At 38.7% G+C, this 13,372-nt stretch overlaps 1 protein-coding gene across 6 annotated transcripts in view; it reads right to left on the reverse strand.

Annotated features, from left to right (window-relative positions):
• Positions 1-1,760: 1,760 nt before the first annotated feature.
• Positions 1,761-13,372, reverse strand: part of TBC1D5 (TBC1 domain family member 5) — a 319,489-nt gene continuing 307,877 nt past the window's right edge. For 5 of the 6 annotated variants that reach the window (XM_030478248.2, XM_030478230.2, XM_030478238.2 and 2 more), the window contains 3 exons: positions 12,894-12,973; positions 11,963-12,139; positions 4,157-4,989 (listed from right to left, as the gene is read on the reverse strand). In XM_030478248.2, the coding sequence (XP_030334108.1) occupies positions 4,699-4,989; positions 11,963-12,139; positions 12,894-12,973 (548 nt within the window). In that variant the 3' untranslated portion in view covers positions 4,157-4,698. Of the gene's footprint in view, positions 4,990-11,962; positions 12,140-12,893; positions 12,974-13,372 lie in introns of all 6 variants that reach the window. The other variant, XM_030478214.1, reaches the window with a different exon arrangement.

The raw sequence follows: 13,372 nt of genomic DNA on the forward strand, positions 1-13,372 counted from the left end.
GTGAAAGTGTTAAATCAGCAGGATTTGAATGATCAAATTCTTACCATTCATAGAAAATGGAACTGAAGCATCTTCCTCTGCATCCGATATATTTTAATGCTTCCTGCATCTCAGCATCAGCTAGGCTTTTGCAAGTTAAAACCAAAGACAGGTTTGCTCAAACCTACTTGGCATAGTCAAACCAGGTACACAAGTGCCGCCTGAAGCACATTTTAGAAAATATTTCTTACACTTAATATATGTCTCAAGAGAAATACAGCTTTTTATATTTGGCAATACTGTTATCCTGGCTTTGGTGCGGATTTTTTTGGTTTTAACTTGTTTGTTTAAACTACTGCTCTTCAGCTGCACTTATTCAGCAGCGTGGGACCAAATTCCTCTGACACAATGCTACTGTTATCAGCTAAGTTATTATTAATGGATTACATGTAGTTCACTGTTTGAAAGAGTAAAACCTGGCAAAATAATGAGTACATTATTATTATAATAATCCTAATTTCGACAGCATCTGTGATGATGTGATCTGTGAGGGTGGTGAGGCACTGGAACAGGTTGCCCAAAGAAGTGGTAAATGCTCCATCCCTGGCAGTGTTCAAGGCCAGACAAAGCCTTGGGCAACAAGGTCTAGTGTGAGGATTGGAACTAGATGATCTTAAGGTCCTTTCCAAGCCAAACCACTCTATGATCCTATGATGGCAAACTACGCTAGAAGGTCTGTACAAACTCAGGGAAATGGATGCATCCTGCCCTACAGAATCTGTAGTTTGAGAGTCTCATGCTGCATCCCTTCCAGCTCACTGTTTCTGGGGTTATGCACTTTGCCTCTTGCAGGATCCTCCCACTTACCTAAAACCTCCCCTCATTTTAGCGGTTATATATATTTCAAGCAGCAGGCAAACAAGTTGCCTATGTGCGCGTTTCAAGTTGCTGTTTCTCTGATGACCTCCTTTCATGCTCTTTCATCTCTAAATTTAGCTAGCTACTAAAGTGGGAGTCTAGCAGATTTGGTGACAGAGGAAACGCTAATGCAGAGACTGTATATAAATCACTTTTAAAAGAACAGCAGAGATTATGAGACAGTGTCGTTACTATTCTGTAGCCAAATACAGTTTATTTTATGAAATTGCACCTTTTCAAGTCTAATAAACCATTACAGACATTCACTCAAGACCAACACATGCAGCACAGAATCAAAACTATTATCTGAGGGCTGACACCCTCAGAAATGTGTTCATGTTAGCATTGCTGTGTCTGTATTTGAAAGATGACATTGTAACTGCCAGGCACAAGCACACCTTCAATCTGAAATTTAATCTTTTAAATAGCTGCCTCAGTGCCATCTAATAAGAACATACTGGAGAACCACAGAAAACATTTAAGAATATGAAATAAAGCATTGAGATTCAGAAAAGTGAACTGTACAGATACTAGCACTGTGTCTGACACACAGCGATGTAACTACACCAAGTTTCATGAAACTCCAGAAAAGTTATACCTTGTTAAATTCTAGTTTGTTATTTTCAGATACAACAAATCGGGTAAAATAAGAAATGTTTTATGTTGTTTGGCTGACATAAATGACAGGCAGTTTTACTCCCTGGATCATATATATAAAATCTGATCAAAATATTAGTAATCTGTGTGCTTATGTAGATAATGGGATAGTTTTAATTACTCTTGTTCTCAGTATTTACATTTGCAGTCTTCCAGTCAAAAAGCTTTCCCTCCTTTTTGAAAAAACACCACAAGCGCATCCCGGAAAATTTGTTAATTCTTTCTTTAATAAAGCGGGCTAGATGTTCCTCCAGACTAGAGATATACAAAGTTCCATGACTAAATGAATACCCAGTGAAAATATGATACTGCCTTTCTGCAGTACATACAAATGACATGACATGCAAGAGACTTCAAACAGTCATAAATTACAGATGCGAGATACATTACAACAGTCTCAGATACATATCTTAATCCCATATTAGTTTTCATCAGTAAGTTGCAATGAATATAATTTTTCTATCTGATTATTGTTATCCATTTATATTATGAGCAGGTCATCTTCAGAGGAAAAGAATGATCTTGTATTTTAAATGACAATTTCTTTCTTGGAACTTTTAACATAACACAAGACAGGGTGATGACTTGACATTTTGTCTAACTTAGAAGCTTCGAACTTAATGAATATACAAAATTCTAAGTATCTCCGCACTATGATCAAGTATCAGATACATCCGAGATGTGGAAGGACATGGTATAACCAAAGCAGATTAATTTACTGGAATTTGCTCTCATCTTGTTTGTATAATTATGTCTCTGCTTCTGAAGATTTTTATCGTATCCCATGGCATGACAGGCATTCAGCTCATCGGTATTCACTGATTAGTGAAAACTTCTCAGAAACTCACAAAATCTTTATAAACTTTTAGCACTGCTTTAAAATATGCAATATTAAAGATACAACTAACTTACAAAAATAAAAGAACTGTACAAATCACACTCTTCCATTGGCAATGAGACTGTTCAAGAAAAAAGCAATGTGATCCCTGAAACAACCAACCAGAACAGAACTCAAAAGACTGATGCTTAAAAAAATAAAAAAAGAAGTAAAAATATTTCCCCTGCCAAAGTACTGGAATCTTTGAATGTTTATGTATTACATAATATAAAACTTTTCTCTCTGTCCGCAGAATATTTCTTTCCTCTTTCCATAGGTACTTCTTGAACAGATTCCCCTTTGTTGGTGGTGTGGCACAAGCCTTGCTGAATGGGTTAAGGCTAGAAAAGCTTGAAAGACCTAAATAAATCAACAGCCCACCTAATCCCCTGGCATTCATGCAAACTCAGGGAAATAAAATAAACCTGAAGACAGGCATGCATGCTGAATTCCAAAGTGACTTTCAATGAAGCTTAAAATTAAACCAAAATAAACTGTGCTCTGAAATGTTATGCATTTAAGATCTTTCATCTAAACAGTCATCTGACTGTCCATATCACTGTCACAGAGAGGTATAATGCTATGCCTGCTCATAACATTTTAGTATTTTATCATTTTACAAGGCACAAATAATCTCAGAAGGACTACACTGGCATTTTTTTGAAGGTGTAAGGATATGGCAGCTACCATGTAATTACATGACAATTATCTCTTCAATTCAGTCACTGACACAAACCTTGTAAAATCTAAGACCAGCAAACTACATGTCACCTCATCTTTGGAATACAGTATTTAACTTGATTTACAATTACAGACTAAGCAGCAAATAACTACCATTTCTTAACTGCATACAAACACAAACTTTGCCATGCGATTATGAAGTTGTTGCATGGTATAATGTATCTTAAAAGTAAGTAACACAATTTTTTTTGCTGCTGCTATAGAGTGACTTTCTGGCATTCCTTTCTCAAGCTAGCTCTGTGTGGGTCTTGCAAGAGGAGGTGTCCGCTCACTGCTGGTTTCTTTTTGTGAATTCCAACAGAGTTTAAAGGGATCAGAGAGTACACCCCCCCACACCCATCAGCTTGAAAAAACTGTTAATAGATGTACTATGTACTTGACAGGAAAGAAATACACTTTTTCATAGAAGAACAAGTTCTAGGGTTAATTAGAAACTTTCTGTGGTTAACGCTGCTGCACCGTTATGCTTTTCTTGACCAGAAATGTGGAAACCTCCTAGGAATATATGTAAACAGAGTCTATAGAAGATACTAGTAATGAGACATAAAGTGCTTGTAACTGTGAACATTTCATTTCACTTTGCACCCTTCCCTGGTAAGTTATCATACTCAAGCTAGTTATAGTTCAACTGGCTGAGGTCTACAGTATGCAATATTGTAATTTCCCTTGCACCTACTGTTTCAACCATGGTAGTCTCAGTAAAATAAAAAATAATTCATGCCAGGGGGAGTAAAAGTAGACAGATATAAAGAAGGAACAAGGTGAACTGCGGCCTCTCAAGGGGAAAAAAAGTAGGCAAAGGGAAATAAGGCTCTGTTGTGTAGGTCCCCATTCTCAAGGAATTTGTCACACATTCTCTCTCCTGTAAGACGGCTCTGAGGAACAACTACACAAACCTCTGCCTCGAACACACCTCAGGCTACTGCCAGATAATGAAGAAACTAGGATTCCTCAACTGAGAACAAGCTTACTGCAAGGATGATACTTTTAATCTTTCTCATATACATTCCCCACCTCTCTACTCAGAGTTTCTGAAGAAACAGTACCCTTTCCTACTAAGAAAACCCAGTCAAGCATATTTTGTAAAAGGATAATATTAAATCCAGCTTGTCTTTGCTGCTTCAGGTCTGATGCCAAGTCTCTACATATTTTCTAATCCATTATGGTACCGAGCACATACTATTCTATGTTTTGGGAAAGCAACAGTTCTATAGTAACAAAGCTTCTAAATAAGATAAACATATAACTAAGAATGACTGTATATTAGAATTGGGATTTACAGGGTCTTTATTTAAGGCAGTTATTAAAAGGTGTCTATTCTTTTTGAAAAGTTGCAAATTTTTTTTTTTTTTGGGGGTTTTTTTTTTTGTTTTTTTTTTTTTTTTTTAATTTAGGCTTTTGGCAGCTGAAATGGGTTACCTTTACCTATTTTCTGTCCTTCTAATCCAAAGACTTATATGGCCCATGGAATCACAGGAATTTGCGCTGAGTTGTAACAATCTTGCAAACTCTTCCAACCTGCTTGTTTAGATGTCCAGTGGGCTGACAATGGCGAAATCAGAATCTTTGCTGTTATTACTACTGTCATCATCAGGGCTGGAGCTCAGGTTGCTGGAGGAGGCTGAAATGGACCCCATCAGTGGGTCAGAAAATATCAAAGAACGAGAAGGAGCTTCTGGCTTCACCACTGCCTCCTTGTGTGCCTGAAGAGATTGTGCTGGCTCTGGGACAGCACTTCTACTTCCTTCCTCTTCTTTGGAAACCATAATATAGTCATCAGCAGTCTTGCTTTCACTAGTGCTTGAATCAGTTGTAGTCTGTGAGACAATGGCACAGAAAGGAATTCAAGTTAGTACCACTTTACTACTAAATGAGGTTTATGATGCATGCCAGTGACATGGGAATGGGATAAAAGAATAATCATTACTGAAAAGTAGCAATGCCCAAATCAAGAAGAAAAAAAATAAAGTGGGTATTAACTTTAACTAAAGTGGGTATTGGATGAAATAATGTATTTGTTATTTACAAAAGCATAAAACATAACACTAGTAATAAGTTTCTGGGTATAGCAGTCTTACATGTTTCATTGTAATAGTGCACTCATGTAATGATCACAGCAGCCAGGCATCTAACACAATCATTACAGTCACGAAGATTTTAATTAATTATATTTTCACTGCTTTTAGTTTTCTGTAGTAATTAATGAAGTAGTTTTGAGGAATTTTTTACTGGTTTGCATGTACAAGGGCATTTTGAGGCTTTCAGGATGGTCTGATACAGAATTTCATAGTAAAACCTTGAATCAGGGGGAACCTTAGCCATACATATACCTGGTTTAGGTTTGACAGATCAGGACTCCCAGGAATTCTAGGCTTAGTGTCATCAAGTACTTCCTAACTCTGTCAGAAAATGAGGGTCTGGGAATACTCAATCTAGTTAGATCTTGAGAACCCTGAGCACTCAGGTAGTGGATCAAGACTACGTGTCAGCGTACCAGAAAACTCTCCACAAACTTGGAATCTTGCATTCCAACTAGCTATATTCAGGAGAAACCCAGCTTTTTAACAGTCAGAGCTATAAGTAATTCGAAGGGAAGACTGCCATATACAGCAGAGTGAGATTTCTCACTTGTTGACAACTGGCATCTTGGTTGCAACCCAAATGGGCAACACTGTTCTCTTCTGCAAGAGATGCATTCAGCTCCTACCTAGCACTATGTTCCTCTAACAAGAACACGACTGCTTTCTTCGTTGCTCTCACACAAACTTTTTTCAGAGTAATAATGCAACCTGCCGAGCACTCTGTGGGGACAAGCATCCTGAAGTGGTGTGATACCCCACTTCACTAATGCGATACTGAGAAAAAGAGTAGAGGAGCAGCTGGGGAAATCCGTATGTCAAAATGTGTGTCAACTACAAGCCCGTCAGCTTTGGTGACTCTTTCATCAAACAAAAAAAGGTAAATTCACTTCGGTGAAAAAGGGACATTGTAGGTATTAGAGAAAAAAAAGAAAGCAGTTACATAAAATAACAACAGTAATAACCCCAATGAGATAAACTTACATCCTCAGCACAGTATATAAAATTGGAGTATGGAGGGCATCACAAGTATCAGCAAGCCACATGACCTCCAGCAGAACTTATTTTGTCAAATTTATTATTACAGTTGAAAACAATTTTCCATTGCTCTGATTACTGATTATAGATCAGAAGGTTCTTGACAGGGAACTGTAGAGTAGCTCAGGGAGCAAAACCCACCAGTGACTAAGAATGACTGTAATTTGAAATGAGGGAGTTGGAAAACTTCGGTTGTTGTTTACATAGTTGCTACAAATTGTTAAAAGTCACAAACAAATATCAGCTGAATGTGAAAATATATTCAAATACAGAATTCTGAACTGTTCCCTTCCAAAATATATATGAACAAGGCTTCAAATATATAATCATAGAATGGTTTGGATTGGAAAAAACCCTAAGATCATCTAGTTCCAACACCCTGCTATGGGCACGGATGCCTCATCCTAGACCATGTTGCTCAAGGCTCTGTCCAACCTGGCCTTGAACACTGTCAAGGATGGAGCATTTACCACGTCTTTGGGCAACCTGTCTCACCACCCTCACAGTAAAGAACTTCTTCCTTATATCCAACCTGAACTTCCCCTGGTTAAGTTTGAACCCATTACCTCTTGTCCTATCACTACAGTCCCTGATGAAGAGTCCCTCACTGGCATCCTTGTAGGCCCCCTTCAGACATTGGAAGGCTGCTATGAGGTCTCCATGCAGCTTCTCTTCCCCATGCTCAACAGCCCCAATTTTCTTAGCCTGTTTCCCTTTGCAGTAAATTTTTAAAACATCCCATTTTTATAATTTTTTGTATGTTATCTACATAGTATTTAGTTATAGTAACATTGTATTATTATCCAGGTATAATAATAAATAGTATTCTGTTTTGTAATTAACCCATGTTAATAATTTATCATTCAAATGGAAATATTATAAATCCAGAGTATTGGTTACAATTTTAAAGGTTCCAGTGTAATGCAGTTGTCAAAATTATAGAAATGTATTGTTTTTTGATACTAATTAGTTTTCCTTAGATGACTTAATAAAATTCATACCAAACTGAGCAGATCGCCTTTAGAAATATCAACAACTATCTTGTGCTGAGTACTATCAAAACTGATCTCAAACTTCCTGCTCTGTGCAGGACCAGAGTAGTTCAAATGTCAAAAACTTCAAGCAGTTTCCATGATGTTAGAAACAAACAGATCTATTCTATAAGGAGAGATACTTCACTATTTAAGCACTTCTGGGCTGAGACATCATTTGTTCTTAATTAGCTTTTGCTTTCATTTGGTTTGTTTAAAATACTGTCTTCATGAGCTGTCAATCAGCTGCCCTCTTCAGGGGACTTAAGGACACAGGCAGCACACAACCATGGCTCTGCTCCACCCAACTCCTATAATTATAGAATGGTTTGGGCTGGAAGGGACCTTTAGAGGTCATCTAGTCCAACCCCTCTGCAATGAGCAGGGACACCTTAAACTAGATCAGGTTGCTTAGAACCCCATCCAGCCTGACCTTGAATGTTTCCACGGACAGGGCATCTACCACATCTGGGCAACAAGTTCCATCCTTATTGTAAAAAATTTTTTCCTTATACCTAGTCTAAATCTACCCTCTTTCAGTTTAAAATCATTACCCTTTGTCCTATCACTACAGGCCCTGCTAAAATATTTGTCCCCATCTTTCTTACAAGCCCCCTTTAAGTACTATAAGGCCACAATAAGGTTTCCCCAGAGTCTTCTCCAGGCTGAAAAACCCCAACTCTTTCAGCCTTTCCTCACAGGAGAGATCTTTCATTCCCCTGATCATTTTCATGGCCCTTCTATGAACCCTCTCCAACAGGTCCATGTCTTTCCTGTACTGAGGGCTCCGGAGCTGGATGTAGTACTTCAGGTGGGGTCTCACCAAAGCACATTAGAGGGACAGAATCACCTCCCTTGTCCTGCTGGCCACGCTCCTCTGGTTGTAGCCCAGGATATGACTGGTCTTCTGGACTGTGAGTGCACATTGCTGGCTAATGTCCAGTTTTTCATCCACCAGTAGCCCCAGGTCCTCTTTGGCAGGGCTGCTCTCAATCCCTTCATGCCCTAGCCTGATACCAGGGATTGCCCTGACCCAGGAGCAAGACCTTGCACTTGCCTTTGTCGAACCTTATAAGGTTCACATGTTAGTAGATGCCTAATATTGTAGGAACCCAGTGCAGCCACAAGGAAGGGCCAGGTGAAGTATTTTTGGGAGCTCTAAATGCCATGTTCAAAATTTCAGTACTTTCTTTCACATCCCACCCCAGTCCTGTACAACAGAAATATACATTCCTTTAAACAACCAGTGCTGCATAATTCACCTGGCTTCTTTCCACACTTCTATTTAAAAGCTCTTGGGAAATGCAGTACAGTCTTATTTTGCAAAATCATACACTTTATTATTCCAAGCTATCAAGATCAGGTGATTTCAGACCTTGCAGCCCTCACATCTGAGATGGCTCAATCATGCATAGGGTGACACAGATGGTACCTAGCGACACACTCAGCAAGCTCAGTATTTTCCTGGTTGGTACCCCAAGGATGATAACGGGGTATCTTTCTTTCAACAGTGAGCACCAGCAAAGGCCCTACATCATAAACACTTTGCACCGGTGTTGCAATTTCCTAAAATCTGCTTTCAGAATGCACTTAAAATGTACTTCCTTGGCCTTTTATAAAGGGAAAGGAAAGAAAACTACTCATCCCAATTTCTTGTCATTAGTGTTGTGCTTTCCAACACTACTTTTCATTCTACTCACACTTTTTTGGTTCAGTTAAAGAGATCTATAGCTTGCTGAAGTATCAAAGAAGCACTGAAGCATAGATATTGACTCCAAAATGCTATAAAAGGGCCTCCCATAAATGTTTGCCTATCCCTGGCATACACTGGTATTTTGGTACTGATATTTCCAGGGGTAAAATACCTCCTCCTTTCTTCTTCTGCCTGTTTCAGGAAACTCATGCTGACGTGAACCATGTTTTCTCCCATCTGCTGCCACTACTGAATAAATGAAAAATGACAGAATTATACTTCCAGTAGCTTTGAAAGTTAACAACCTTACGCCCGTTGCCATATGGCTTCTCCAAACATTTTTCCTGATGAATATCAGCTACTAAGACCAGGCTTATTACAATTGCCCTCATACTGTGAATGAGTTAAAACTAACTGTAAGGATACAATTCAAGAAAGCTTAGAAGAACAGCAGCTCATTTTGCCTCCTTCTTTGAACAGACATAAAGGCAAGATAATGTGTTAATTATCATTCATTATTTAGCAACAGAAGCCTTCTGTTTGTCAACTGTGCACTGCTCCAAAGCCAAACATTCAAAAAACCATTCTATTTCTTTGAGCCTTTACCCTATGTTTTTGCATTTTTAATTTTGCAGCTTTCCTTTCTAAAGAAGGGCTGTATCCTTATCCTCATTTCCCAGAAAGGGACTTTGAGGCAAAAAGGAGGAAAAGTACTTTTAAAAAAAGTAAAAGATGACAATTTATACTTATATAACAACCAAGCACAAAAGACCAGATTCTAATCTCAATTACACAATAGCTACACCTGTAACTTTTCCAGCTGTCCTAGAAAATATCCCTATAATTCCACCAGAGAAAAGTCTCCATAAGTCACATCAAACAGAATTACACACATTACTGAAGTCACAGAAAATGTAAATACAGCAAAATTATTTACCAAGAAATGCATTAAATAGTCTAGAAATGGTTGGTTTTTAATGTTCCTGCAGCTCTCAGTAAGAACTCCGGGCTTGACCCAGGGCATCAGTGCAGCCCATTTTCTTCAGCAGAGCTAAAAGCCTGGGCTAAGGCCCAGTTTGGGCCAACAATTGACCCCATCAATTAACAGCTGAATGTCACAGCCCACTAAATACAGCAGTTTTATTTTTCTGTTTATTAAAAGGGATCCAAAACTCTCCTCTTTTTGTTTGATTTTAGACACAGTAGTTAAACACAATGGGCTCAGAAACAGCACAGATTGTCCCAATACTAACAGTCCGCCTAGAGTTCCATTTCTAACCCTAATCTTTTCTCTTTCTTTCTGTTAAAGAGGCAGTTTCTCATTATCATAATTGGAACTTCCAGAAGAGAAGGCTAATCCATACGAACGTACTGCACCTCCAAATGTAGACCACGTAGTGCTGAAGCCACATTAATGCTCTGCAGGAGCTCAACAACCTCTACTCATGTTGCTTGCAGTTGTTTTAATAGCAGCCTCTGATATCATGAGGAAATCACCATAGATACCTCTTACTTCCTGGGGTTGGATGTATATACCCTAACTACAGTCTGGGATAAGACCAGACCTCACTATACATCATCCCAAAGCTTCCATTGGAAAAACAAACCTGCGTAGACCAGGCTTCACCTGCTTCACTCTCAATACTCAAAGGGCAAAGCCCCAGTGCCTCCGCTCAGTGACATGTGGTTTAGACCAGCATCTGAGTAAGGGCTTCTCCAGCATGAGTAGGGTCTGCACACACTCATACAGCATGCTGTCGTTTTGTATGCCATTCTACCTTCCAGTTTCTAGAATAAATCCGAGTGAAAATCATCAAAAAAGTACAAGTTGCCATTTTGGCAAGAAAGCAAAATGTACTTTGTATAAAATGCTAGGAGATAAAGGGCAAAAATAGGAGGTCATTATATGAACACTCCAATATGTTACATCAGTCTAACCCATGGCTTTATTATGGCAGAAAGTAGTGATTGTAATGACAACAGCTAAACAAGCAGTGGAAACTTCCTAGCAAAGCTTTGCTCTTTGAACCTGCCATTACTAATTAAAAAAACCCCCAACAAACCTCAATAATGCTTCTAATACTGAAATACAATTAAAATGTGATTTTTACATAGAGTGTTCTAACTCAGGGGAATCGTGTGTAATAAATCACACCCTGTGTGATTATTTGAAAATGAATAAATTATTTCCTGTAGTTCCTTAGTAAACTTAACAAAAGTAACCTGACTGCAGACTCAGTTCAGCTCTGAGGTCAAAGTGCTGCCACTGCTTTACAAGTGTGAGTATCAGTAGTGGTGTGACAGACTTAAATCCATTATAGAAATGTTCATATAGAAAAGTACTTGTTTTTAAGATCACGTTTGAGTCAGATTGAGTCTTTGGGAGGGACCTTTTAACATGAAAGGAAAATACTTCTTTCTGCGTGTGAACTTGTCCTGTGACTGTATGCTTTGTATGTGAAAACGTTTACTGATTCAAGGAGAAAGTCAATACAAGGGAGTAGAAGGTAAAAGCAACCTCCTTGCTATTTTCTTTTTGGCACTGGCCATGAATACACTGCAATGCAGTTAATCAGCTCTTACATAATGGATTCTGGAGGACAAGGACAATGAGAATAACCATATAGGAACATCTGATATGGGAACATTTACCTCCAGTTTTTACATCTTTTTGTAGGAAATTAATCTGTGATTCTGTGATCCAACAATCTGAAAGAAGAAATCCCCTAGCCAAAACTGCATAAACCTTTAATATCTGCGTGTGGAGCACAGGGCTACAATAAAAATAATTGATGGGAGTAGGACAATAGCTATAGAGACACTTTTAACCATATGTACCAGGAATGCTGGTATGTTCCCATGTAATGTCTGGACATGCTAAAGGAAGTCTCCAAAAAAAAAAAAAAAGACTAATTCCATTAGTGTCCCGTTTGTGATGTTTTTATCTTACCTGTCGTTCTGAGACGAACTGTTGCTTTGCCATAACAGGTCCCTTTAGGGCATCACCTGTCCCCTTGTTCTGACTGTTGGAACAGTAATGATCATCGGCTATAGTGATTTGCTCATTTTCTTCAGCTTCCAGCTGACTCTGGTTGAAACGCAATGAACCTTTCAGGATATCCTTGATCTGTTGTTGGATGGGAGGAGGAAGAATGTAAGTCAGAAAATTGGAGGAATTATACATTTTTAAAGCTCTCTGCAGTATGCTTTCATACACCTTTCCCCCAAAATATTTGAAGAGATAGGAAGCAAGTCAATATTCCTATCTATATTGGTTAAAGAAACAAGTATCAGTGAAATGTGGTTGTATCAGAGTCTGGAAAGACACTTTCCAAGAAATCTAGAGAATGAAACTGTTAAGGTTATTCCCTACCTCACTATACGTTTAAGATTTGTGACACTGTTCCTCGTAAAATGTATTTTGAGGGAGCAGAGGACAGTATAATCAGAGATACAGATGCTCGGCAGCATTCTCATTTTATGTACATAGTATTTTTTCTTTTAATTCAATGACATTCCAGTGTCAACACATTTAAATAATGGGGACATAGGCATAACTATTGCCTAGCATGTACATTTCGCAGTAAGAAAAACAAGGGTGTGGTTGAAGTCCAGAATGTGGTGTTGCACTGCCACAGTCCTGGTCCAATGCCTCCAGAACTTTTGAGGGAGCAAACACTGTGCAAGTCATTTGACGTCTTTATAGCTGAGTTTTACCTTTTTGAATAAAAGTACACCAGAATGCTTGATGCATTAGTATTAGTAAAACAGCTACAGTAAGACAAAACAGCAGTATACTAAAAGAATAAAAAAGGAGAAAAACAAGAAGGGTCTAATAGCACTGAAGAGTACACAAGGGTTAAGCTAAGCAATAGTTTTACCTGCTTCAAACCAGCCAAGGAAACCAGAATTTCATCTTCTTTTTCCAAGTGTTCTTGTAGTATGACTTCCTGAATATTTCCTGCAACATCAAAAGAAAAAAAAGTTACAAAAAGAAAATTCCCTAAATAAGCTCTAATGTACTGCCAACTTACTGCTGACTTCTGCTCTCAAAACAAAACCCTGTGACCCGCAAGCACAATGTCGCACATAGACCTAGAAGTTGACAATCTTATTAGCTGTGGAGATGAGGCCAGCCCAAGCCTGGCACTGCTGCCAGCAGGTCACCAGCAACGCTGTGCTGCTGTGGGACTTCTACTGCACTGCCCTGGTGTACCAATGGAATCAGGCCTCTCCTGGCCCCTATAAGAAAACATCAGCCTCTGTGGCTAACAGAGTTACATATCTCTTTGAACCTGCAAATGCTCTGAAAAGCACTCAGGAACATTTACAGGAATGTGCTGCAACCCACAGGAAGGCT

Source organism: Strigops habroptila, chromosome 1, assembly GCF_004027225.2.
Source record: "Strigops habroptila isolate Jane chromosome 1, bStrHab1.2.pri, whole genome shotgun sequence".
Classification (NCBI taxonomy): Eukaryota; Metazoa; Chordata; class Aves; order Psittaciformes; family Psittacidae; genus Strigops; species Strigops habroptila.